General features: G+C 43.4%; 1 protein-coding gene and 1 long non-coding RNA gene across 3 annotated transcripts in view; one reads left to right on the forward strand and one right to left on the reverse strand.

Annotated features, from left to right (window-relative positions):
- The first annotated feature begins 126 nt into the window (after window positions 1-126).
- LOC130381809 (uncharacterized) lies at window positions 127-20163 on the forward strand. The gene is made up of 18 exons (XM_056589585.1): window positions 127-171; window positions 2882-3916; window positions 4245-4341; window positions 4486-4602; window positions 4677-4793; window positions 5023-5089; window positions 5219-5339; window positions 6278-6368; window positions 6490-6606; window positions 6685-6801; window positions 8873-8939; window positions 9069-9186; window positions 9702-11556; window positions 14560-14733; window positions 15798-15971; window positions 17484-17657; window positions 17805-17851; window positions 19544-20163. The coding sequence occupies exons 2-18, from the start codon at window positions 2884-2886 to the stop codon at window positions 20092-20094; spliced, it is 5037 nt and encodes a 1678-aa protein (XP_056445560.1). The 5' UTR covers window positions 127-171; window positions 2882-2883; the 3' UTR covers window positions 20095-20163.
- A 6419-nt stretch (window positions 20164-26582) lies between these two features.
- Window positions 26583-26965, reverse strand: part of LOC130381830 (uncharacterized) — a 43509-nt gene continuing 43126 nt past the window's right edge. For both annotated transcript variants that reach the window (XR_008895478.1, XR_008895477.1), the window contains exon 3: window positions 26583-26965. This exon is cut by the window's right edge and continues 646 nt beyond it. This is a non-coding gene — a long non-coding RNA (uncharacterized LOC130381830).

A 26965-nucleotide genomic window follows, 5' to 3' on the forward strand; every position in this document is an offset into this window, starting at 1 on the left:
ACAGAGACAACAGCGCCCTGTGACCGTAAATACGCAGCTCATATAAAATCAGAGTCTGGGAGGAGTTTGACCTCGGAGGGGAACTGGTCCAACTGGTTGGTTCAGAATTTCCTTGTTACGAGTCGAACGGTTTGGTGTGGCTCACTTCATCACAGCAGGAAGACGACGAAGGTACTGTAGTCCACTCTTATCCGTGATAGACCATAAATATGAATAACTTTGAATCTTATCAGTAGGTTGATGACAGTTGTTGACTGGTTATTAAGGAGCTGGTAGGGTTGGTCAGTACAGAGACAGGTCATTATGGATCAGGTAGGGCTTGGTCAGTACAGAGATTGCACTCTCTCAGAACCTTTCAGCTAGCAGTCAAGCACCCGGTGACCCTGGATGACTTAAACGCTAGGAATCTGGTTAGGTAGATACCTGTTGTTATTGTTGCAATTATTATTTATATTTCTACGACCCATATCTCAACCTCTGAGTGGCAAAACGTTTTCAAATTCAAATTCGTCAACAATTTCACCATTATTTTCTATGGTCAAGCTTTCTGAATTGAACCTTTCTGAGGGGGAAAAATATATGAGTTAGCTTTCTCTCTTTTCTGAAAATCTCTTAGTACCCCTTGCAGTACTCCACAGTACCACTAAGGGTACGCATACCGCCATTTGAGAACCACTGCCGTAGTGGACGGTCATGATACCCATAGGCAGCTCTATATGGAACATTGTAACTCTGGAACAAGACACTGACCAGAGGAATGTATGGGAGACCGGTGATGAAATCTTGAAACATAAATTCCTCAAATAATGAGGCATCGAGTCACGTGATCATATGTGTAGCAACATCATCTAATCCCAATGTCAAGTGGAAAGCCAAGAAACTCAATAGAAAATGTAAACTTATTTTATCTACATTTCAGAGTTTTCGGCAAGGTGGTTTAATAATACAGTGGTAAGAATACGTTTATGCACCCATGCAGAAGTTTACTAAAAAGAGGAATAAAAAAAAAAATCATCTTTTGGATATTGATCTTAATGCCTTGATTAAACAAATATGGAAAAATCGAACCTCTTAGGCAACCTATTTTCTTTGTGAATGAATAATGTATTGTAAATAAATAAATAAATGTTCTTCATTCAAATACAGGGTGCATAAGTATGGCGACCCCTATGTTAAATTCTCATAGAGGCAGGCAGATTTTTATTTTTAAAGGCCATTTAGTCATTGGATCCAGGATCGATGCATCCTGATAAAGTCACCTAGGCCTTTGGAATTAAAATAGCCCCACATCATCACATACCCTTCACCATACCTAGAGACTGGCATGGTTCTTTTCAGTTAGTCTAATAGCTGTTAGTTAGCCTAATGATTTCTCACTGCAAATCAAACCAGCTAACTGAAATAAAACCATGCCAATCTGCCACTTTATTTAGGATACATTATTCATTCACAAAGAAAATTGGTGGCCTAAAAGGTTGGATTTCTCCATATTTGTTTAATTAAGGCATTAAGATTGATTTCCAGGCGTAGATTTTGTGTTCCTCTTTATAGTCAACTTTAGCATGGATGCAGAAACTTATCTTACCACTGTACATATTATCGATTTGCAAAGCTGTTTCCATTAGCGAGTTGTAACACATTGCGTTGGGGAGTTCAAAGTCTTGAATGTTTGCCTACCAGGGAGAAAAAAAGCAAAAACATTCAATCGTGAACAAAAAAAGTTACAGTAAATTCCTTACAAAGAACATAAATGAGAACATAAATGTCATAGACGGGCAATAATGATGGCAGATTTATGTTTCTGTATTTTTTTATTGTAAGGTATTCACAGGTTAAATACTCGTAATGGACATCCCGAAGGATAAAACATTCTGAAACTTGGTGTACACTTGTTACACTTGAGGGGTTAACTAACTGGGTCACATAGAAGCCACCATCCTGAACTGAGGTCAAAAAATGTCATTTACATCTGTAAATACACATGTCCATTTTTGGTTATTATTACTACACTATAGGCTACTATATTTAATTTATAACGATTCAGCATTATTAAATACTTCCCATGTTGTAGATAAGTGTGGCTTTGTGTCATTTGGATAACGTTGTATTTGACACTAGATAGTTTCAAGGGAGAGAAAAAGAGCTTCCCTGTTAACTCGTCTCTCCGACCTCTGGACGTGTAGCGTTGTGGCGTCAAATGTTTCAGCTGGGCAGGAGTCAGAGACCGCTCACCCCATGCTAACGTGGTTTAGACACATACGTACCTTATTTTAAACTGATAGAAATGTACTTTGAGAGTGAATTATTACTTTAAATGGAATGCAAAGTAGAGGCATGTCTCTCTGTCTGGGGACAAAGAACAACACTTTATAGATTGAATAGTCAGATACAGGTTTACTGTAATCCCCTTTATAAGGTGAGTCCACCAGGTTTACTGTAATCCTCATTATAAGGTGAGTCCACCAGGTTTACTGTAATCCTCATTATAAGGTGAGTCCACCAGGTTTACTGTAATCCTCATTATAAATTGAGCCCACCAGGTTTACTGTAATCCTCATTATAAAGTGAGTCCACCCAGTTTACTGTAATCCTCATTATAAGGTGAGGCCACCAGGTTTACTATAATCCTCATTGATGCTGTGGGCAGGGCGCCGTCTTGAAGATTTCTGATTGAAACGAGGAATATACAATATTAAAAACACTTGCATTAGAACTAAGAGGGTAAACCGTCTTTTGACCATTAATATACAAGTTAGATACAAGAGTAACTTGTTCAGAGTTCACCTATACTCTGCATAACTTCCTGCCATCCGTTAAATGCCCACAATGTAAATGTAATAATAATGTAATGTTTTAAAACTTGATAAAACATGTTTTCTAGGAATGGCCTCTGCTACTTCCGGGTCTGAGGAGGTCTCCTCCTGTTCCATCTGTCTGGATGTGTTCAACAGCCCAGTCACCACACCATGTGGGCACAACTTCTGCAGAACCTGTATAACAACATTCTGGGATGACCAAGTCCAGTACAAATGTCCTGTTTGCAACGAGCTGTTCCACACAAGACCTGATTTACGGGTCAATACCCTCTTTTCAGAGATGGTTGATCGGTTAGGAAGGACTGTTCGAGTCAAAGAGCCGCCTTGTGTTGAACCAGGAGAGGTTCCCTGTGACGTCTGTACTGGGACCCAGCAGAAGGCCGTGAAGTCCTGCCTAGGGTGTTATACCTCTTTCTGCCAAGCCCACCTGGATCCATATCAGAGAGTCGCTGGCCTGCAGAAACATCAGCTGGTCGACCCTTTGGACAGACTGGAAGACAGGGTGTGTAAGAAACACAACAGACTTCTGGAGCTCTTCTGTCAGACTGACCAGGTGTGTGTGTGTTTGTTGTGCACAACCACGGACCACAAGTCCCATCCTGTTGTACCTATGAAGGAGGAATATGAAGTGAAGACGGCCCAGCTGGGGAAGATAGAGGCTAAAGTTCAGCAGATGATCCATGCGAGAAAACAAAAGAGTCAGGAAGTCAATGACACAGCGAATCACAGCAAAGCAGAAGCAGACAGAGAGATGGCCGATGGTCGGCAGGTCCTCACTGCTCTGAAGCGCTCTGTTGAAAAGTGTCTGGATGATTTCGACCAAACTGTTCAAGAGAAACTGAAATCCACAGAGAATGAAGCTGATGGTCTCATCAAAGAGCTGGGGCAGGAAATAGAAGATCTGACCGATATAAGCTCAGAGGTGAAGCAGCTCTCACACACTGAAGACCACCTCCACTTCCTCCAGGGCCTCAGATCCCTGAAGGATCCTCCACCCACCAGGGACTGGACGAAGGTGGAGTTTCGTCCTCCGTCATACGTAGGGACACTGAACAAGGAGATGAAGAAGCTGGTTGTCCAAGAGCCAACGCTAAAGAAGTGTAAGTGTCTGTTTAGTTTGATTCATCACAACACACAATAACTTTTGGCAGCACGTAGACAGAAAGGCAGCAAACATACATACTACTCTATCGCGATAGTGTGTAGATCTAGACATATATATTGTTAGAGTGTATAGATCTAGACACAGACAGTGATAGAGTGTATAGATCTAGATATAGAGAGTGATAGGGTGTGTAGATCTAGACACAGATAGTGATAGAGTGTATATCAGATAGGAGAAGGATAGGAAGTCTTCACTGCAGTTATTTCTCGTTCGGTACTCAAACAGAATCCACAGAAACTATATGTAGCTGTGTTTGTGTCCAGGTCTCCAGTTTACTATGGATGAGGAGAGAGAGGAGGGGGGTCCTACCTCTAAGATCGCTCTGTCTGGGGAACATGGCCGCCGGAGCAAAGCTAAGAGGTAAGAAGAGGATCTCTCTGTCTGTGACTGTTGTCCATCTCAGAGCTCAGCAGTGATACATCATGACTCCCTCATTAGTCTGAGTAAAAGCTGTGTGTGGTGCGTGTGTGTGTGTGTGCGTGTGTGTTTTGTGTTCTGTTGAAGCCCAGAGCAGCAGGAGAGAGCAGACTCCCCTGGATCCAGCTGTGACTCCTTTGAGAGTGGCCAGTCTATGGAAAGCCCTTTAAGTGTTAAGGATGTAAATCTGTCTATTGGGAAGAGGTGAGGATTTATCAGAGATCATAAAGACACAACTTCTATCAAACATCCATAAATCCTGGTTCTTGTTTTTCTAGAAGGGTCCAGCAGCAGAGAGCAGACTCCCCTGGACCCAGCTGTGACTCCTGTGAGAGTGACGAGTCTATGGAAAAACCTGCAGGGTTTAAGGATGGACGCCCCTCCAGAGAGGACAGGTAGGAGTTTCAAACAGACGATGAAAACAGACCAGTTGGTTGTTATCAGACTCTAATGATACTGATATTTACATATCAGGGGAAATATAATAGAGTTTGTGTGTGTGTGTTTGTGTGTGTGTGTGTGTGTGTGTGTGTGTGTGTGTGTGTGTGTGTGTGTGTGTGTGTGTGTGTGTGTGTGTGTCTGTGTGTGTGTGTGTGTGTGTGTGTGTGTGTGTGTTCTCCACAGACCCCGGGAGGGGTCAAAGGTTACCAGTGCTCAGTCTGTACAGCAGCATCAAACAGAGCTGATCAAGGTGTGTAAATGTCCACCAAGACATTTGACTTTAGCTCTACAGGAACATCAGAAAGCGTCTCTTGAGGTGCTTCCAGCGGGACTTGAATCCAGGACAGTAAAGTTCTCCTTGATGTTTGTTCTGTTCCAGAGGGCTGAGGAGAATAGAGACCCTTTCCCAGACAAGGAGCTGAAGGAGCTCTGGACGGATCTCTTCCTACATTACCCACAATGCTCAGAGAGTCAGAGGGAGGAGGAGGAGGAGGTGGATGGTAAGAAGGAGGAGCAGAGGAGGCGCAACGTAGAGGGAGAGGTGGACATCACAAAGCTCTGCCTGATGGAGATGAACCAGCAGGAACTGGACAGAAAGGACGCAGACAGACAGACAGGCAGACAGGCAGACAGGAGGCCGACAAACAGACAGACAGACAGACAGACAGACAGACAGACAGACAGCACACAGACAGACAGGCAGACGGACAGGATGCAGACAGACAGACGGACAGACAGACAGACAGACAGACAGACAGACAGACAGACAGACAGACAGACAGACAGACAGACAGACAGACAGACAGACAGGCAGACGGACAGGATGCAGACAGACAAAAGTACAGGCAGACGGACAGGATGCAGACAGACAGACAGACAGACAGACAGACAGACAGACAGACAGACAGACAGACAGACAGACAGACAGACAGATAGACAGACAGGCAGACAGGAGGCTGACAGACAGACAGAGAGAGAGAGACAGTCAGACAGACAGACAGACAGACGGACAGACAGACAGACAGACAGACAGACAGACAGACAGACAGACAGACAGACAGACAGACAGACAGACAGGCAGACAGACAGACATACAGACAGACAGACAGACAGACAGACAGACAGACAGACAGACAGACAGACAGACAGACAGACAGACAGACAGACAGACAGACAGACAGACAGACAGGATGCAGACAGACAGATGCAGACAGACAGCATGCAGCACGTAGACAGAAAGGCAGCAGACATACATACTACTCTATCGTGACAGTGTGTAGATCTAGACACAGATAGTGATAGAGTGTATAGATCTAGACACAGACAGTGATAGAGTGTGTAGATCTAGACATAGAGAGTGATAGGGTGTGTAGATCTAGACATAGAGAGTGCTCAAACAGAATCCACAGAAACAATATATAGTTGTGTTTGTGTCCAGGTCTCCAGTCTACTATGGATGAGGAGAGAGAGGAGGGGGGTCCTACCTCCACTCTGTCTGGGGAACATGGACACCAAAGCAAGGCTAAGAGGTAAGAAGAGGATCTCTCTGTCTGTGACTGTTGTCCATCTCAGAACTCAGCAGTGATACATCATGACTCCATCATTAGTCTGAGTAAAAGCTGTGTGAGTGTGTGTTGTGTTGTGTTGAAGCCCAGAGCCGCAGGAGAGAGCAGACTCCCCTGGATCCAGCTGTGACTCCTTTGAGAGTGACCAGTCTATGAATAAACCTATTAGTTTTGAAGATGGAAATCAGTCTATTGGGAAGAGGTGAGGATTTATAAATCATAAACCGTCACGATACAGTTTCTATCAAATGTCCACAATTCCTGGTTCTTCTTTTTCTAGAAGGCTCCAAGAGGAGAGAGCAGACTCCCCTGGATACAGCTGTGACTCCTTTGAGAGTGACCAGTCTATGGATAAACCTATTTGTTTTGAAGATGGAAATCAGTCTATTGGGAACAGGTGAGGATTTTTCAGAGATCATAAATATTCTGCCTCTATCAAACGTCCATGTGTGAGTGCATGCGCGTGTAACGATGGCCAAGCATCAGGGAGACGGAGGCGAAACTGTTGAATTTTCTTTCTTTTATCTTCCTTTAGAAAATAAATCAAAACATTGCCATTAGAATTCGGTGTACACATACAGCATCAGATCAAAAGCAAAAGCTTCTCTGCTGATTACTTCAGTAATAGAAAAGGCATACAAAACATTTAACTTCCCATGGATGGGCATAACTGTAGTCTAAGTGCAGTTACAGCACTTTATTAAAACCTATTTACATTATGGAGCCACATATCTTTAGAAAATAAATCAAAACATTGCCTTCAGAATTCGGTGTACACATACAGCATCTACAAAAGCAAAATATAAAGAATGCATTGCGTTACATGTAGGCAACATATACCACGTCAATATCCCATTATACACTATCAGCGCCTGCTAGCCAGCGAGGCACGCCAGACAGAATGTCTGGACATGGAACAATAGCTAATTAACGTTCGGGAGTACTCGCTTAACATTCGCTGTCGTCTCAAACATATACCGAAGTTATACTGAGGTTCAACATGCACACATGGTAGAAGGAGAGTAATTTTACTTTCAATGCATGAACGTGGCTAGCGGAGTTCACGGCTAGCCACGTTAGCCTTAGCATGTAGAAACCCAAGGTCATAAGAAAAGTATTGATAAACTTTCCGTAAAAACATGCAAACTGCAGTACGATCGAAACAGTGCATGGAAAATAATATAACACATGGGATACATCGAAGTTATCAACTTAAACATGAATTTACTTTAAGAAAACGGATATACTGGGTACAGTGCTTTGTATAGTGAACCTACCAGATCAAAAGCAAAGGCTTCTCTGATCGAGTAGTAACGCAGCACTGGACTAAGCGCTGCAGATCTGCAGGACACCCATTCACACTTATAAAACAAGGCAGTTTTATTTTTGGGAGCAGTGAGAGTTCCACCAAACTACCCTAATTTCAGCCCGCACACCCGTCGTAATTGCCGCCGTTAATGCAAACAGATTCATATTGCTTCAGAAAACGATCTTGATAATGTGTTTACTGTCAACCATCAAAACAGACCACAAACAAGCCTTATCAAGGTAGGATACACTGCTGTCAATCAAACATCGGCAGCGTCAGAGACATTAGAGGGGACTCAAACTCCAAGGAGAGCTAGCCTGCATCCCTTGTGCAGACCACTCCATATCAATATTTTTTTTCATAATTCTTCTATTGATGAATACATACAAATATTCACAGTCAAAGCGAGGCTTCAGGTATTCCCAACAAAGTTAAACCTGTCTATCTGGTACCCTCGCTCACCATTATGTATACATCATGGACAAGAGCAAATACTCAAATCCTTGTCACACATTTTAATGGCTGCCATTTTTACAAAGTTCTACGTATCCAGGCATGATAGGATTGTGTACATTGTATCAGAGAGTTTACCATGCTTATTTTCTACAAACAGTGTCAATGCATATCAATTGTGTTGTTAGACAACAAATGTTTTCCAGGTGCTTTGCAGAAAAGTCTGTGTTCACTGATCATTGATGAGTACAACAGAAATGTGTTCATTCTGGAAGTAGGATGCTGTTTTGATTCAAGTCTAGAGGAGGCTTGCTTAACAAAGCTGGTAAACTATAACCCTCTTGTGCAACAAATATCTGGCCTTGGCTACAAAAGTCAATATCTGGTAGTTATCTTCAGCAGCCTGGGCCATGTGCATAGGCCTGTCATCAGGGTCTCAGGATGGTTGGCTTTACAAAAGCAAGGGCAAACCTTGCCAAATATTGCTCAATATCCTCCATTATTGGAAGCCGCCACATTTTGAGGAGAAGATGTTGTGTGCATCCTTAATCTGCTGTTTGAATTGTCATCAGATCCACATTGAGCGATAATGCCTGAGCAATGTTTTTTATTTTGTAACATTGGTTTTCTTATGTACATTTATTATGAATTGCGGACATAAATAAAGAAGTTAAAATGTGTGTGTGTGTGTATGTGTTCTCCACAGACACCAGGAGAAGTCAAAGGTTACCAGTGCTCAGTCTGTACAGCAGCATCAAACAGGGCTGATCAAGGTATGTAAATGTCCAACAAGACATTTGACTTTAGCTCTACAGGATCATTAAAAAGCATCTCTTGAGATTCTCCCAGAGGGACAAGAATCCAGCACAGTAATGTTCTCCTTGATGTTTGTTCTGTTCCAGAGGGCTGAGCAGAATAGACACCCTTTCCTAGACAAGATGCTGAAGAAGTTCTGGATGGGTCCCTTCCTACATTACCCACAATGCTCAGAGATTAACAGGGAGGAGGAGGAGGTGAATGGTAAGAAGGAGGAGCAGAGGAGGCGCGCCATAGAGGGAGTGGTGGAAATCTTGAAAACAGAGAAGAAGTACACATTTTGAAGAGCAGTAGGAGATTATTGTTTGTTCTGTTCAGACCAAATGACATAATGTGAAACATTTCTAACTTTGATGCAGAGATATCTTTCCTCTTTGGGGTTAAATGGTTTGTTCCAGATATGTAGGGTTATTGTTGGGGTGTCAGGTTAAATGGTTTGATCCAGATATGTATGGTTATTGTTGGTCTTACAGGTTAAAGAACGTTAAACACTGTCTTGTTATATCAGCATAGCAAGTCACTTTACACTAATTCCCTATCCTTATTAATATAATTTGACCAATCATATTTCTGGAAATGACGAAATAGTCCTGAACATTTTTAATCTATGACATTCAGTCCTTGTCACAAACAGCTTCTCTGACCACAAGTAATGAAGCCACTATTTCCACTGATGTCACCTTCCTCTAACTGATGTCTTCTGTTGTTTTCTCTTTTAGGATCTGATGCTGTCGAGTGCCAACATAAAATAAAGTCTAATTTGAAGAAGAAGTTCAGGGTTGTGTTTGAGGGAATCGCTATAGCAGGACAGCGAACAGATCTGAATGACTTCCTCACAGAGATCTTCCTCACAGAGAGAGGCAGTGGAGAGGTCAACAAGGAACATGAGGTCAGACTGATTGAAACAGCTTCCAGGAAACCAGCCATGGAGGAAACACCAATCAGATGTGAGGACATCTTTAAACCCGTACCTGGAAGAGATCAACCAATCAGGACAATGATGACAACTGGGGTGGCCGGCATTGGTAAAACCGTCTTAACACAGAAGTTCACCCTGGACTGGGCCAAAGGCAAAGCCAACCAGGACTTACACTTCACATTTCTCCTCACTTTCAGAGAGCTGAATTTACTACAAGGGAAAGAATTTAGCTTGGTGGAACTTCTTCATCACTTCTTTATTGAGACCAAAGAAGCAGGAATCTGCAGTTACGACCGGTTTCAAGTTGTCTTCATCTTGGATGGTCTGGATGAGTGTCGACTTCCTCTGGACTTCCAGAGAAACCCGATCTGGACTGATGTCACAAAGTCCACCTCGGTGGACGTGTTGCTGACAAACCTCATCAGGGGCGACCTGCTTCCCTCCGCTCGCATCTGGATAACCACACGCCCTGCGGCAGCCAATCAGATCCCTGCTAAATGTGTTGACATGGTGACAGAGGTGAGAGGGTTCACCGACCCACAGAAAGAGGAGTACTTCAGGAAGAGAATCAGAGAGAAGACACTGGCCAGCACAATCATCTCCCACGTCAAAAAATCACGAAGCCTCCACATCATGTGTCACATCCCAGTCTTCTGTTGGATCACAGCTACAGTTCTGCAGGACCTCTTCAAAACATCCAAGATAGGAGATGAGATACCCAAGACCGTGACTCAGATGTACAGCCACTTCCTGAGGGTCCAGTCCAAACAGGTGAACAGAGAGTATCCTGGGAGAGCTGAACCAGATGCCCACTGGAGTTCAGAGAGCAGGGAGATCATTGTTTCTCTGGGAAAACTGGCTTTTAACCAGCTGGAGAAAGGCCACCTGATCTTCTACGAGGCAGACCTGGCAGAGTGTGACATCGATATCAGAGCAGCCTCAGTGTACTCAGGAGTGTTCACCCAGATCTTTAAAGAGGAGTGTGATCTGTACCAAGACAAGGTGTTCTGCTTTGTCCATCTGAGCCTCCAGGAGTTTCTCGCTGCCCTTTATGTCTTTAAGTCCTTCATCAACACTGATGTCAATCTGCTCTCAGAAGAACCACCAACATCCAGGCAAGATAAACTCCTCCACCTCTACCAGAGTGCTGTGGACAAGGCCTTACAGAGTGAGAACGGACACCTGGACTTGTTCCTCCGCTTCCTCCTGGGCCTCTCTCTGGAGTCTAATCAGAATCACCTACGAGGTCTACTGGAAATACCTAAAAAAGGATACCTAGAAAAAGATTTAATGAAGAACATTTGGTTGAGAGAAGATCTGGCGAGGCGGAGAAGTAGACGAAGATGGACCAAGCAGAAAACAATGTCTTACATCAAGGGGAAGATAGATGGAGATCTCTCTCCAGAGAGAACCATCAATCTGTTCCACTGTCTGAATGAGCTGAACGACCGTTCTCTAGTGGACCAGATCCAACTGTCCCTGACATCAGGAAGTCTGTTCAAAACGCATGTCTCTCCTGCTCAGTGGTCAGCTCTGGTCCTCATCTTACTGTCATCAGAAAAGGAGCTGGAAGTGTTTGACCTGAAGGAATACTCAGCTTCAGAGGAGGGTCTTCTGAGGCTGCTGCCATTGGTCAAAGCCTCCAAAACATCTCTGTAGGTTCATTAATAACATGTATCACAATACACACAACACAATATACCTGATAGTAGAATATAAAAGTTATGATAACATAGAAAACATCTTTCGAGGTTAACTTACAACATGTATCTCAATATACACAGCGTTATATTGTTTAACCAGGTTGAAACTCAAACTCAAATGCTCTATTCATTAATAATATTGTTTAATAATAGTTAAATACAGCTGTGTTTAAATATGTAGCTATATGTATGGACAAGTACCTACTTATTGATACGGATAGATTCATAAATATAAGTTTATTATTAATAAAAGCATTTTAACCTTGGTTACATGGACGATATGGGTTTAACCAATAGGATTGGTTGATCAAGACACTTCAGGGTCATAAGGGAGAAGGGTGAGAGGTTACGATTGAGCGGAAAAAAAATGAGAGAGAGGGAAGAGACGAAGGAGGAGAGTACTTTATTTTCTGTAGAGATCGCCCGACTAAATGATATTTCAACATTTACTTATTAGTTGTTACCAGTAGCGGCGCCAAAAAATTATGATTGCGGGAGACACGGGGGGCTAGATTGTTTATAGCAGGGGCTGATACATTTTGACGCAAAAAAACCCCGCTGTGGTCGCCAAGTGTCTCAACGGATCCTGGGAGGGTCGACGGCACCGAGGTAGACGTGGTTGTGGGCGGTAGGATGTGTGTTTCAGGTGTGTGTGTGGTGTGTGTGGTGTGTTTACATAAAGTCTCTCTCAGGGTCGTGCGGAGTATGGGCCACCAGAGTTACAAACTCTTATAACTTGGGCTCCCGTCTGGTCGTTCCCGTGCTGCTCGCCTCCTTACTATTAAAAACGTAATTTACCATTAGTATTTTTCACAACAAATTGACTGGGCGTTTTGAGAGGGGGAGCTTAGAGGGGGCTCAGGCTTTTTAGGGGAGCTTAAGCCCCTTGCCCCCCCTTGTGTCGCCGCTGGTTGTAACCCTGATACACAAAACATCAATGTTTTTTTTGTCATCACCATCACACAACACCACCATGTCTGTGTGCATGCGTAGAATCTTCCTTCTTCTCTTATCTGCGCCGCAAAAACCAAAACATAATTACCGATCCTTCTCTGTTCAGCAATACTATCTGTACATATCCTGTACATTTCGTGGAAAGACTCCTGTAAGTTTATTAGAGTTGCCAGAGCAGCTTGACGGTCCAACGCATGGAAATAATCCAACATGCTAGTTTATTTCCTGTACTGGCGCTGTTTGTAACGTAAACGCGTATGCAACGTGAGCAGATCTGAGCCGAGTTTTGCATCTTGGCAGTGTAGATGGAAACGCAACGGCGGAGCGTATTAAAATGTTCCACTCTGGAGGGTGGTTTCAGATTTTTCAGTTTTTAAGCCCCAAAAACGCTGTCAACGTCTTTAAACGAAAGGCACTTCCGATAAAATATTTAGTGGTTTTGGGCCAAACACTGCAAAAATTCCAATATTGAATACAAAGAAGAATCTAATGCAGTGGCGGCTAGTGAATTTTATTTTAGGGGGTGCTGAACGTTTGAAAACCAAACCCCTGTAGGGGGGTCTGGGGGCATCGTCCCCCAGAAGATTTATTTTTGATTTTCACAAACAAACTAAGCATTCTGGTGCATTCTGACAAAATATTAAAGACCAAATAGAACATTTCCTTACAAAGACGAATGGGGCCGGGGAACTAAGTTTTAAATTAATTGATTTGTCTTGTAGAATTCAGCAAGATTAAAAGTGCAAATACATCAACAAAATTTATATAAATGGGCAACCTTTTGTGTGGTTGTTCAAGACACACTGAAGGCATGATGCCACCATAGGTTTGCAGAGAACTATATACAATATGCACACTGAAGGCATGATGCCACCATAGGTTTGCAGAGAACTATTTACAATATGCACACTGAAGGCATGATGCCACCATAGGTTTGCAGAGAACTATATACAATATGCACACTGAAGGCATGATGCCACCATAGGTTTGCAGAGAACTATATACAATACAACTATATACAATATGCAAACTTGAAACGGGTGGGGTGGTGGTGGGGGTTGTGAAAATATGTGGATAATGTCAACTTCTTCGTTGCGTCGTCTTACTCCTATTCGATGACCCTCATCCAGCTTTGTAGCGATGCTCATTCTGGCTACCATGGCTAGTTTAACACAGTTATTCATGTGAATCATGGATCGTTCATGTTTCTTCAACCTTTCAGAGAGATGCTTGAGGTCTGTTATTCCAGTTTCGGTCCAGGCAGAATCAGATGAAGATTTGAAAAGCAGACAAGGAAAGCAAAACAGCGCATTGTTTGATCTGCATCCAGTTAGCAAAGCCTTTTTGTCAAACTAAGCCAGCGTGAAACTCCTTGTGTAGGACTTCTGCTTCTCTTTGGAAGGCTGTGTAATATGAATGTTCTTCGGCCTGTCTGGTACTAGTTGTTTAATTTGAACCTTTTCAGCGTACGTTCTCCTTGCAAATGGGTTTTCTAAGAGCGATTGAACCGAATTCGGGGGTAATTCTTCCATATTGAGCACAGCTCGGTTTGGGGCTCCAAGTGCCAGCGCCCCAAACCCTTCATTAAAGTGAATGGCATCAGAATTGCTATGGCCACTCTAAGTGAACTACGGTTTGGGGCGCCGTGAGCTGGCGCAACTAGAAGTGAATTTAGTCTGTTTAGAGCCTGAATTTCGCCATGAAATATAAATACAGTGCCAGAATATTAATTCAGTGTGCATTTTTAAGTAAAATTAAATGGTTCGAAATTTTATTTATTTTTTATTTTCTTTTCTTTGGTGGGGGAGGGGGGGGCGGTGCCCTAGCGCCCTCTATGGGCCAGCCGCCAATGATCTAATGTATTGACTGGTATATATTAGTTAAATTAATAAAACATCTCTGATTAAAGATTTCAAAACAAGTCCTTCATTTTATTCATAGTAAACGCCTCAAGCTACTTTAATAACAGTTCCTAACTTGTTCTGATTATTGTGTGTGCAGGCTCAATGGCTGTCATCTGTCAGAGAGATGCTGTGAAGCTCTGGCCTCAGTTCTCAGCTCCAACTCCTCTAGTCTGACAGAGCTTGACCTGAGTACCAATGATCTGCAGGATTCAGGAGTCAAGCTGCTCTCTGCTGGACTGGGGAGTCCACACTGTACACTGGAAACTCTCAGGTCAGTTTTACTCAATGGTCAAACAGTTACACAACAAATACCACATCAGAGGACATTGAACAGATTTACCTCCAGAATGTTAACAGGTCTTAATAAATAAGTAGAATATGTCCTCTCAGGGCTCAAGACACATTTTCTACTGTTGCCACTAACTTTTTAATTTGGTGGCACCCTAACAAATGTGGTTGCACCCCTTTATTAAAAGTGAAAATGTCCTTGGTCACGTACCGTCCATCTGTGTCCATTCATGTGAACAGATTCACTCACTTTAAATAAACGGTGTAATACTTTGATTGCATAGGGGGTATTTTTCTGTTTTTACCGCCAGCGCATCGACATCTCTATTCTCACCAACCAACTCTTCATCCTCCTCCTCCTCAATCAAATAGCTACTAATAATAACCCGCTGCTGATTTGATAATATACTCCAATTAGGATTTATCTTCTTCTCTTGTTCATCCAGACTAGTGCATTTCTTCACAGGCTCTTGAACAACGCTAGTGCTGCGGTGACATTTCAATGTAACTTTGCACAAAGTTCAAACCACTATTTTAGTTTTCTGATCAAAGCAGAGTGTCTTCATGGGAACTTAAGTGGGTCGTGATTCCCAATAGAGCGATCACACCAGCGCCGCAATACAGCCACGCTTTAACACTGAACTAAACCTTGGCTGTCTGCGTTCATCGCAGTGCCACTGTCACTCATCCTATCAAACACGAGACCTGAATCTCACTCTATTTGTGTTACCATAACAGTAAAAGGTGAACATTGGATTCAGTTTGTTAATCATGGAATAAGGTGTATGTTTTATTACATTCACTTTCTTCTCATAATCATGTAGTTAGACAGTAAGGTGGACTTTAGACATTTTCATCTAAGAACCGGCTCTTTTTAGGGACATTGTCAGGAGTTCGTTATTCATCTGACCTCTTAGTAAGTCAAATTGAAGTACAGAAGATCTACTGTACTGACATTTAGTTAAACTAATAAAACATGTATGATAACAAATTTCGAATAAAACATTAAACCCAGTTCCTAACATGTTGTGTTTATTGTGTGTGCAGGCTGAATCGCTGTCATCTGTCAAAGAGATGCTGTGAAGCTCTGGCCTCAGTTCTCAGCTCAAGCGCCTCTAGTCTGAGAGAGCTGGACCTGAGCAACAATGATCTGAAGGATTCAGGAGTGAAGCTGCTCTCTGCTGGACTGGGGAGTCCACACTGTACACTGGAAACTCTCAGGTCAGTTTTACTCAAAGGTCAAACAGTTACACCACTAGTTCCACATCAGAGGACAGTTATATAACTCAGTACCTGCGATGACCATATCCATGGCTTTGGTATCATTGGATATATTAGACCTTGTTGTTTCGGTGGATATTCTAATACATCCATATGCCTGCAACTTTTCAATTGCAAATATGAACTCAAAATATACTAATATTGCCCCCCCACTATCCCCCGTACACGGGACGGTGATCGTTTAGAGAAGGGTGAAGAAAAGGGGGTCTTGGGAGGGTCTGAGCCTTAGTTGGAAACCTCAGACCCCCTGAAAGCCTCGACAGAAACATTATGGAGGGTCTCTGGAAAGATCTAAAAAGAACATTTGTAACTTGCAATTGTCACACAAAACGTGTTTTAAGGCTTACTATATCCAGTGCTCATTATCTAAAACAATTGGACAACTACTCTCACCGTTTAAGTAGTCTATCGGCCAGTAGTTTATTTAGTAAACTGTCTCTTGTAACAGATGATGTAGGCCAGAGTGCCACCACTAGAAAACTAACATTATTTGTCAGAGGGGGTTTGCAAATATATTTGCAATTATCTTTGTTACTTTGTTACATATCTTAATGTATTTTACGTTTCACATGAACACATTTCAAATTCTAATCTTTTAAGTTGTTGTTGTGTGCACTTCTTCATACAGTAGGTCTGAACATCACTGACTGCTTTAATGAGTCACTTAAACCGTTAGAACGGAGCATGAATCACAGGAAGGCCTGGGCCCGTTCAGTGATCTTTGATTTGTTTTCTGACATTAAAATGTCGTCACCTCATTGGGCCATCACCAGTTTGCACCCCTGATAATAATACTTTTGATCATGTTAGTGTATTCCCTGGTTGATCTATAATCTAGATGGTAGTACAATCTAACCGAGTTCTAGATAAAGGTGATACTTTGGGCAATTGAAATATAAAGAAGCCCAAAGTCCTGTCATTGAGTGGACCTCGCTCCACAAGGGAATAGAGAATAGGGCTTTGGGCGCTACAATGCTGATATATTATGTGGCCGTTGAATACCCGCTTGTTTCCGGGAAGGCCTTCTTCCACGGGTGGCGCTGTGGCAAATGGTCCCAATCCAAATGTGGAGTGGTTTAGAAAACCTAACGTATTATGTGTGAGAAGCTTTCTCTTGGCCATCTTGAACCGCTGGCCAGAAGGAGCTCCACACATCCACACACACCTCACCGCCGGTGTCCCTTCACTGGACCAGGAAGTGCTTCATAAAAGGACTTTCTACGTCACCAAGACATTCACTAACTGGTTGTCAGACTGGAAAAACACAGGATTTTACGTGTGTGTGTGTGTGTGTGTGTGTGTGTGTGTGTGTGTGTGTGTGTGTGTGTGTGTGTGTGTGTGTGTGTGTGTGTGTGTGTCTGTGTGTGTGTGTGTGTGTGTGTGTGTGCGTGTGCGTGTGTGTGTGTGTGTGTGTGTGTGTGTGTGTGTGTGTGTGTGTGTGTGTGTGTGTAGCTTGTCTGGCTGCCTGGTCACACAGGAAGGCTGTATATCTCTGATCTCAGCTCTGAGCTCCAACCCCTCCCATCTGAGAGAGCTGGACCTGTGCTACAATCACCCAGGAGACTCAGGAGCTGAGCTGCTCTCTGGTTTACTGAAGAATCCACACTGGAGACTGGGCAATCTCAGGTATGGAGAAGACAGCTCCCCACTCAGGGACAAAGTCTCCTACAAGGATTCAAGCCGCTGCTCGATGAAGTGGTTTGAAAAGGCAGCTGTAACTGATGATGAAGGTGAATGTTTCAACATGCTGCTCTCACTTTGATTCCCCCCCAGTGTGGAGCACGGTGGAGTGTTGAGGCTGAAACCAGTTCCACTGAGATGTAAGTGTCCGTTTGATTCATCACAACACACACTCACTATTGAGATGGAAAGTCCATCCACACAGCAGGAAGTGAGATCAGATCCTACTGGGAATGAAGATGATGATCGACATCATGTGTCGAACCGTCACATTTAAACCTGCTTGCATAAAACCCAGCAGGTATTACATTGTTTTATTACACGGGTCTTTTCAACGTTCCGTTCACTTGCATGGGCACTTCACAACTTCCGGCGGTCAATTATTTTAGGATAATTCATTGGCAACGGATGAATAATGACCGCTGTCAAGGTAAACACAAGGACTTTTTGCCTTTGGTATCACTCCGCACGTAGTCCGGTAACTTGTCAATGTAATAAGCGGGATATGTATCAACCCAAGCGCTGTCGGTTGCTAAGCGACAACGTCAACGTCTTGGGCGGACTATTTCTCTGCTGATCAACACTATGAATGCTGGTAATAAATACATTGTAAATAAATTGTTTCGTTTTGGGAAGTAGCCGTGAAATAAGCAGGATAATGTATAGAACTTCGCCGGTCATTATCGAAAAATAAGCCCTTTCATGGCGAAGCAAGACACCTCCGCTGCGCGTCGGTGTCCTGTTCGCCCTGTCGGGGCTTATTTTCTCGATAATGACCGGCGTTCTATACATTATCCCTTACATATTATGTATTGGATAGTTGGTAATGTTGTGATTATGAGCAGTCATAGAAATGATAATGATCATGAACCTAACATCTGGTCTCAGACTGTAGTATTTTGGGTATACTAACAATAAGTAGACGGACACAGACTTTACTCTTTACTTATTTATTGAGAACTCGAAAACGTGGCTCTCCCGCATAGCGACCGTACATACAATGGCTAGCTCAGGATAGGTAGCGGTGAGCTACTGCACACAGCGATGGCACTACTGCCCCTAGTGGTGGTATGTAAGTATCCCACTCTGCATCAAGACCAACATGTTCTGCTGCTGCCCCTAGTGGTCGGATGTAAGTATCTCACTCTGCAACAAGACTATCATATTCTGCTGGGGGCCCCCAACAAATGTCCCGGTATGGGCGTGTCCTTTGTCCAAGTATGGGCATGTCCTTTGTCCCAGTATGGGCGTGGCCTTTGTCCCAGTATGGGCGTGTCTTTTGTCCCAGTATGGGCGTGTCCTTTGCCCCAGTATGGGCGTGGCCTTTGTCCGATACCGCCCGTCTGTGTTCCTTAATTTGAAGAGTTTCACACTTGTTTTTAATTCATATGTGCGTGCGGACGTTGAGATGGGTTGTGACATACGATTGGTACCAGACGGCCATTGTCAATGCCCCTTCTAATTCTAATTAATAAAAAATAATAATATATAATTTATTGTTTCTCGGCGACCCGATACCACGTGAGTCACGACCCGATACCACATGATTGACGACCCGGTACCACGTGAGTCCCGACCCGGTACCGGGTGCCGACCCATAGGTTGGGGGTCAGGGTTAGGATCAGCTCTCACCGATGAGTTCAGAGGAGAGGGCTGAAGGAGGTCGCTGAAGCGTTGAGTGGCGGCGCGGCTCCTCAGATTAGCGGGGAGACGCTGGCTCTCATTACAGGAGGCTGAAGCTGTTCATCCTCATCAGATGATAAGACACACACATCTGAACACTCCCCAGTGTCTCTGTGGTCAGCAGCTCATCATGTCTGGTTCTCCCTCAGATGCCTGTGAACTCACACTGGACCCCAACACGGCCAACGAATACCTCTCTCTGTCTGAGGACAACAGCAAGGTGACGCTGGTTGGAGAGGACCAGTCGTATCCGGATCACCCTGAGAGATTTGACTACTATCCCCAGGTGTTGGGTAGAGAGGCTCTGACTGGCCGCTGTTACTGGGAGGTAGAGTGGGAAGGAGAGGTTGTTATAGGAGTGACATACAGAGGAATCCCAAGGAGAGGACGGGGTGGTGACTGCGGGCTTGGAGAGAACAACAAGTCCTGGATTCTTTATTGTCGTGATGATCGTTACTCTGCCTGGTACGACGGTATAGAGACAGCCCTCCCTCTCCCCCCCGCTGGCTCCACCAGAGTAGGAGTGTATCTGGACCGGCCTGCTGGCTCTCTGTCCTTCTACAGAGTGTCCCCAGGTGGAGGAGGGTCCTCAGACACACTGACACACCTCCACACCTTCCAGGCCTCCTTCACCCAGGAGGACCTCCTCCCTGGGGTTGGGATAGGGTGGGGGTCCTCAATGTCTCTTTGTCAGTTGTAGACACACACACACACACACACACACACACACACACACACACACACACACACACACACACACACACACACACACACACACACACACACACACACACACACACACACACACAAACACACACACACACACACACACACACACACAATCATGAGTGAGAGCATAGAGAGGCCTCAGGTGAGCTCTGCTGGGTTGTAGAGGAGCTGCTCTGGCCTGGTCAGGATCGGAGGGGGGGTACAGACTGATTCACATGTGTGGGACGGCTCAGCGGGCTGGGTGGGTCTATGTGTTCTCAGATAGGGGTCATCAAGTTATCTCCCTGTGTTTCGCCGGATGACCGTCCCCCAACCGACCCCCCCGGGGACTGCCCCAATCTTGTTGCCCCCCCTCAGGGTAGCTGTGTTAGAGGGCCCACCCCGTCCCCAGGTCTGGGGCCCCAAACGTCTCAAAGCTTCTAAGGCTCAGCCTTCCTCTGGGCCCTTTACTGTAACGCGTCAATTTGTATTAATCGTGTTAAAATAAGATTGCGTTAAAGCGTAATTAATGTTTTAACTTGTCCAGCCCTAGTATATATAAATATAAACTCACATATACACACACAGTAGCACCCATATATAAACACACACATGCATATTCAAACAAGTGAGCACACAAACACTGTATGTATATATCAAGACGCAAAGGATTTCTTGGGCTTCTGAAAGTTAATTAACTCTGAAAGGAAAAGACTTAAGACCTTCCATGAGGTTAACTAAGCAGGTTTTACAAAGAATATATTTCTAATGACAAATGCATTTTAAATATTGATTGATAGTGAATCGAAATATGTTTATACTACAATATTTTGTATGTTTTCAGCCGTTTAGAGTTTCATAATGCATTGCTCTGATATCAGTTTTATATTCATAATGCAAGTGATCAATTCATGTGCCTGAAAAAGCCTATAAACTGATCACTTTTATTATGAAGGAAATATGCTTTGTTACTTTTCTTATTTGAGAAATAACTTGAACATCGTTTTTGTTTATTGATTTTTCGTGCTTTTCGTTTCATGTCATTTTTTTGATATGTTTGATTATTATTGATACAGGGAATACCTTCGGTGAATTGTAATTCCTTATATACATACAGGCTACAGGGCAGTCTCTAGGCTTTATGTGAAAAAGAAAATGACCAAGCATTTGTTTATAATTCATTTGAAAAAAAAAGTGTGTATAATCAGCACCCACTCACCTAACAGACGGAGAGAACATCACGCAATTGGGTTATATGACTTATATCCTAATACATTTTCTTACACAACAGTACTTTTATCTATTGTCTTGATATTATTGGATTATGTAATAATCCAATAATTATTATTGTATTGGATTGATATTAATGTAACTAATGCACTGGTCTATGAAACCAAAATAAGTAGATGCGAATGTATGTCGATGCATTTTAATGCATAGTTTTATAATTGTGAACACGAAAACATACACAGGCCTAATAAAACCAGTTTTTTTGCAAATACAAATGTGTTGTGGGGTTTATTAAAGACAAACGGTAGACACCTGAATGCACGGATGAGATCATCTTTTGACAGTAACAAATCATATTTTTATTATATGGATATACATTTGTATGTTTTGAATATGAAACCTTGATGGAAAGACAAACCATTCAAAGCTCAGGTTTACAATAATGAAAACATTTATACTGAAACAGTCAAGAAGACAACAACGCGGAAGTTTTGGAGGTTTTGGTTAATCTTTGCATCACAGATGCCACACTTAGATAGATGCTAACATTGCTCAGTGAATAACAGAGAACGCAATCTATAAAGGAGGAAATCAGAAGAGGAACCATGTGTATTATCTCAGCAGAGGGGAAAATGTGTTTGTGATCAGCCAAACATAGATAACAGCTATGTGTTGACCAAAGAGAGGAGCCAATCGCTCTGACAACAATCACAGGAACGCTCCACACCCCAACGCACCATCACACTGTCCGCCAACACACACACACACACACACACACACACACACACACACACACACACACACACACACACACACACACACACACACACACACACACACACACACACACACACACACACACACACACACACACACACACACAGTTCCTGGCTCATGCTGCTTCACACTTTTGCTTTGTCCGATTAGAATCCGCAAAAGAGTTTCAACGAGCGCCACATTCTTGGGATGGAAGATGAAGATTTCAAAGCAGGCTTTGTCAAGTCGACGGTGATTCATGGTTGTCAAGGCAGACATCATGGAGACTTTGAGGTGTTTTTAGCTGAATGTGTCCGTACGTTATACACGGTGATAGACCTGCAGCAGGCCTATCTCTGAGCAGTGGCCAGCCCCCACCTGCATGCCTGGGGAGTATTGTCCAAGGCATAAGCACGAGAACAACATTAGAAGATAGTGGCCTCAGCCTTGCTTAACATTAGTGTATTTATGTCCGGATAGCGGTACTGTTTAAACGGTGCTATCTGTGATAGATAGTACACTTTAAACAATAGGCTGTGAATGTGCCTTTCTCCTCCTGGGCTTCATGTGTGGGTGTGTGTGTGTGTGTGTGTGTGTGTGTGTGTGTGTGTGTGTGTGTGTGTGTGTGTGTGTGTGTGTGTGTGTGTGTGTGTGTGTGTGTGTGTGTGTGTGGGTGCGTGTGTGTGTGCATGTGTGTGTGTGTGTGAGTGTGTGTGTGTGTGTGTGTGTGTGTGTGTGTGTGTGTGTGCGTGTATCAATGGATGTGCATGTGCATAAGTGCTTGTGGGCTTGCATGTGTGGGTGAGTGTGTGTGAGCGTATGCATGTGTGGGCATGCATCTATGGGTGTGCATGTGCATGTGCATGTGTGTGTGTGTGTGTGCGTACTTTTGTGTGTAAATGTGGTTGTGCATGCATCTGTAAGGTGTGTGTGTTAGTGGGTGCATGCATCAATGAGTGTGCATATGTGTGGTCATGCTCATGTGTGTGTCATGTATTTGTGCGTGTGTGTGTGTGTGTGTGTGTTTATGTGTGTGGGTATGATTCAGTGTGTATGTGTGTGTGTGGTCATGAGGCATTATTCTGTGTGTATGTTTTTGCATGCATCAAATTGGGTGTGTGTGTGTGCACTGTGTATGTGTGTGTATGTGTATGTGTTCGTCGGGCATGGTTCTGTGTGTATATGTGTGTGCATGCATCGGTGTGTGGGTGGACGTATTTGTGTATGTACGTGTATATGTGTGTGTGTGTGTGAGAGTGTGTCTATGTGTGTGTGTGTGTGAGAGTGTGTCTATGTGTGTGTGTGTGTGTGTGTGTGTGTGTGTGTGTATGTGTGTGTGTGTGAGTGTGTGTGTGTGTGTGTGTGTGTGTGTGTGTGTGTGTGTGTGTGTGTGTTTGTGAGTGCGGGCTCGGCTGCAGTCTTCCATGGAGCAGCCTGTCAAACAGCCGCTTAACAAACGAGCTCTCAGGTCACCCCCCACCCCACCGTGGACTGAGGGACTTAAAGCGTGGGGGAGTCCCTTCTACGTTCTTCTCATTTGGTGGCAAAAGCAGCCAGGAGCAAAGGTACACTGGAGGACTCTGCGTCACTCTACGTCATAGACTGTAGAAATACACTTGAAACACATTTCACATTTGCACTTAGAGAATTTGATTTAGCAGGCGCTGACCTACAATAGTTCATACACACATTCACACCCTGACAATCGCAATCCTGCTATATTTAGTCTTAACCTCACCCTACCTCGACTTGCCATAGTAGAAATACACTTAAAACCCACTTTAATTTCGTAATTGTGACTTTAGAGTTGGCCAACTATCATGATAAAAACGTGCATAATATACAGTACAAGAAAAACCTTATTGAAAAAGGATATAGCCCTTTCATTCATGTCTGTTGTCAAAGGAAACTGCTTCATTAAATCTGAAAAAAGCTCAATGACCTCTTATGGAGGAAAACCCTTGATAACAGGTTTACAGTCAGTTTACCCCGACCCCAATGTATGTCTGTTGTCATCTTCATCAATGTATAAATGTATTTTATGCATGTTCTTTATGTGCCTATGACGAGAAATGAAGAAGAGAAATGAAGGAAGGAAACTGTGAAAAAGAATTTTCCCAAGGGGACAGCTAATAAACAAACTAACTAACATAATAAATGACTCCTCTATTCTTCTCACCAACGTAATAGATATCTTCATTAGTGGATCATATTCATTCTTACATGATTGTGTTGTCATTTGCTTTGGTTGTAAATGTGCCATCCTTAAATCCCTTGTAATAATGTATTGTTATCCCTGCTATATTTAGCCTCCACTGTTCACACTGTGGAGCTCTGCCTCGGTGAGGGGTGTGTGTTTGGGGTCTAGAGGAGTGTGTTTGGGGTCTAGAGGTGTGTGTTTGGGGTCTAGAGGTGTGTGTTTGGGGTCTAGAGGTGTGTGTTTGGGGTCTAGAGGTGTGTGTTTGGGGTCTAGGGGTGTGTGTTTGGGGTCTAGAGGTGTGTGTTTGGGGTCTAGGGGTGTGTGTTTGGGGTCTAGAGGTGTGTGTTTGGGGTCTAGAGGCGTGTGTTTGGGGTCTAGGGGTGTGTGCTTGGGGTCTAGAGGTGTGTGTTTGGGGTCTGGGTGCTGCTGACCCAGACCAGCTCTGGGTTCGAGGCCACAAGGAGAAAGACCACCACAGGTTTACGGTCCAAGGTTCTCCTCCGGCGGAACAGAGAGGATTCTGGGTAAGAACCCGTTGAGGCGATGCGTCGACGGATTGGCAGTGTCCTGATTAGGAGCTGAGGTCGTGGTCACTGGAAGTGTTCTGTGTTTATACAATCGTAAACACGATGAAACAAATGGCGGTAAGGAGGAGGAGTCGGCGGGTTTGTTAATGAAGAGGACAGAACACACTGGTTATATAAGACGGTCTCTCTGCCAAGAAAAAGGAACACGGAAATAGCTTTTGGCCGCGATGAAAGTGGGATGGAGGAGAGATAAGGCTTTGTGAATGTCAACATCGCAAGGGGCCTGTCGGGTGTGATGTAACAAAAGGCAAACACCCCGCTAGTCATTGTTAGCATGAAGCTCTCGATAAAGACCTTAAAAGATACGGTAAAAACGGCTATTGTCAACACGAGACAAGGGTTATTCAATTCTAATATTTACAGTGATGCCTTTTATTTCGGGGATCAGTTCTACTTTTAGATAAAGCCTATTCCACCGGTCCCACTTGAGCTGATCGTCCACTCAGCTCTGGATTTACAGTTTAAAGTGTCTTCAGTAACCATCCACTCTCTGTCCCACAGACTCTGCACTAATCGAGTTCCTCCGTGCATTAGTTAAATCAGCTGACCTTTCCGATATCTATGAATCAGTCTTAAGGTCATCGTTGTCTCATACGGATGGTCCATATAATGCACTTTGAATGCACTTTGTGTGTTCTAAGGGAGGGTTAAAGCTCTGCATCTTCCTAGTTTAGGTGCAACAATCGCTGCTTATGTTCCCTAATAGAACCCAAAGTAGGACCTGTGAGGACGGTCTGAGTGGCAGTTATTATTGGAAACACACACACACACACACACACACACACACACACACACACACACACACACACACACACACACACACACACGCAGACAGACAGACAGACAGACAGACAGACAGACAGACAGACAGACAGACAGACAGACAGACAGACAGACAGACAGACAGACAGACAGACAGACAGACAGACAGACAGACAGACAGACACACACACACACACACACACACACACTTGGATTTGGACTATGAAATAAAGAATAAAACCCAAACAAACCATCACACAGTCCACCGACACACACACACACACACACACACACACACACACACACACACACACACACACACACACACACACACACACACACACACTTACTACTACTTAGGATTGATATATACCTTTAAACATGCCAACATGTATTCTGGAAATGGCTCCTGTAGTTAGAGGTCAGAGGTTAAACGTAACCCATCAGAGGCATCGTAGTCACTGTATCAATCAACAGACAAAGCAATGCCGCTGACTCACCAACAGAGGTTTGATCTCGTTAAGAAGACTAATCACCCTGTAAATATTTCAATATCAAATAGCGATATTAATATATTAAATGGGCATATAGGATATTCAAGGAAGCTTGCATATTATATTTACTGGCACTTATCTGCGGTAAGGGTCAAAATTGATTAAATATATAGCATAAATAACATCTTTGGAAAATAGTTTGCACCAATGGCGCCGTCTTTTGGCGATCTCACGTCACTGCAGTTATATTCTTACTTTTTATGGTGTGGATGCGTGTGTGTGCAATGCGCATTTGTGTCCGCATGCGTGTGACCTTCCCGCCTGCACGCAAAGGGACGAATAAGGACCATTTAATGACCCACCACATGAAATATTAGTCGACAGACGCACACAACGCCAAATCCGCAAACGGTGCTTTTTGCGGATAATAGATCGACGTGGACTAGACACCGGCCGACTGGCCTAGGTGCAATTTATTTTGTAGGCATAGAAACAAAAATATTTCTGATTATATAATGCTATATTTTAAGCTTAACACACAAAATGGCCAACAAATTGCATCCATTTTGAACAAACATTATCGTAAATGCTATTGTCTTTTTATTTAACCATGGATGCTATGCAAATCAATAATCGATACACAATGTAAGCTATTTAATCAAAGCAATAAAGCTGACATTTCACAAATAAACTTTATTCTACTTTTGAATGACAAAACAGAATTTCACAACATTTAGAATTGAGTTTTATTGATAAATGGCAGTAGGAATGTTATTTTTGACCAGTGTAACAGATAGCAGCATAGAAAAAACAGATAAAATAACAAAAATCCGA

The sequence above is a fragment of the Gadus chalcogrammus genome, chromosome 4 (genome assembly GCF_026213295.1).
Source record: "Gadus chalcogrammus isolate NIFS_2021 chromosome 4, NIFS_Gcha_1.0, whole genome shotgun sequence".
Lineage (NCBI taxonomy): Eukaryota > Metazoa > Chordata > Actinopteri > Gadiformes > Gadidae > Gadus > Gadus chalcogrammus.

What these genes read in the sequence shown, in the direction of transcription:
- LOC130381809 (XM_056589585.1), top strand. Translation starts at nt 2,884, where the DNA reads ATGGCCTCTGCTACTTCCGGGTCTGAGGAGGTCTCCTCCTGTTCCATC. An exon ending in AATCTGTCTATTGGGAAGAG is followed by an intron (nt 4,603 to 4,676) that starts GTGAGGATTTAT and finishes TTGTTTTTCTAG; the next exon opens with AAGGGTCCAGCAGCAGAGAG. An exon ending in AAAGCCTCCAAAACATCTCT is followed by an intron (nt 11,557 to 14,559) that starts GTAGGTTCATTA and finishes TTGTGTGTGCAG; the next exon opens with GCTCAATGGCTGTCATCTGT.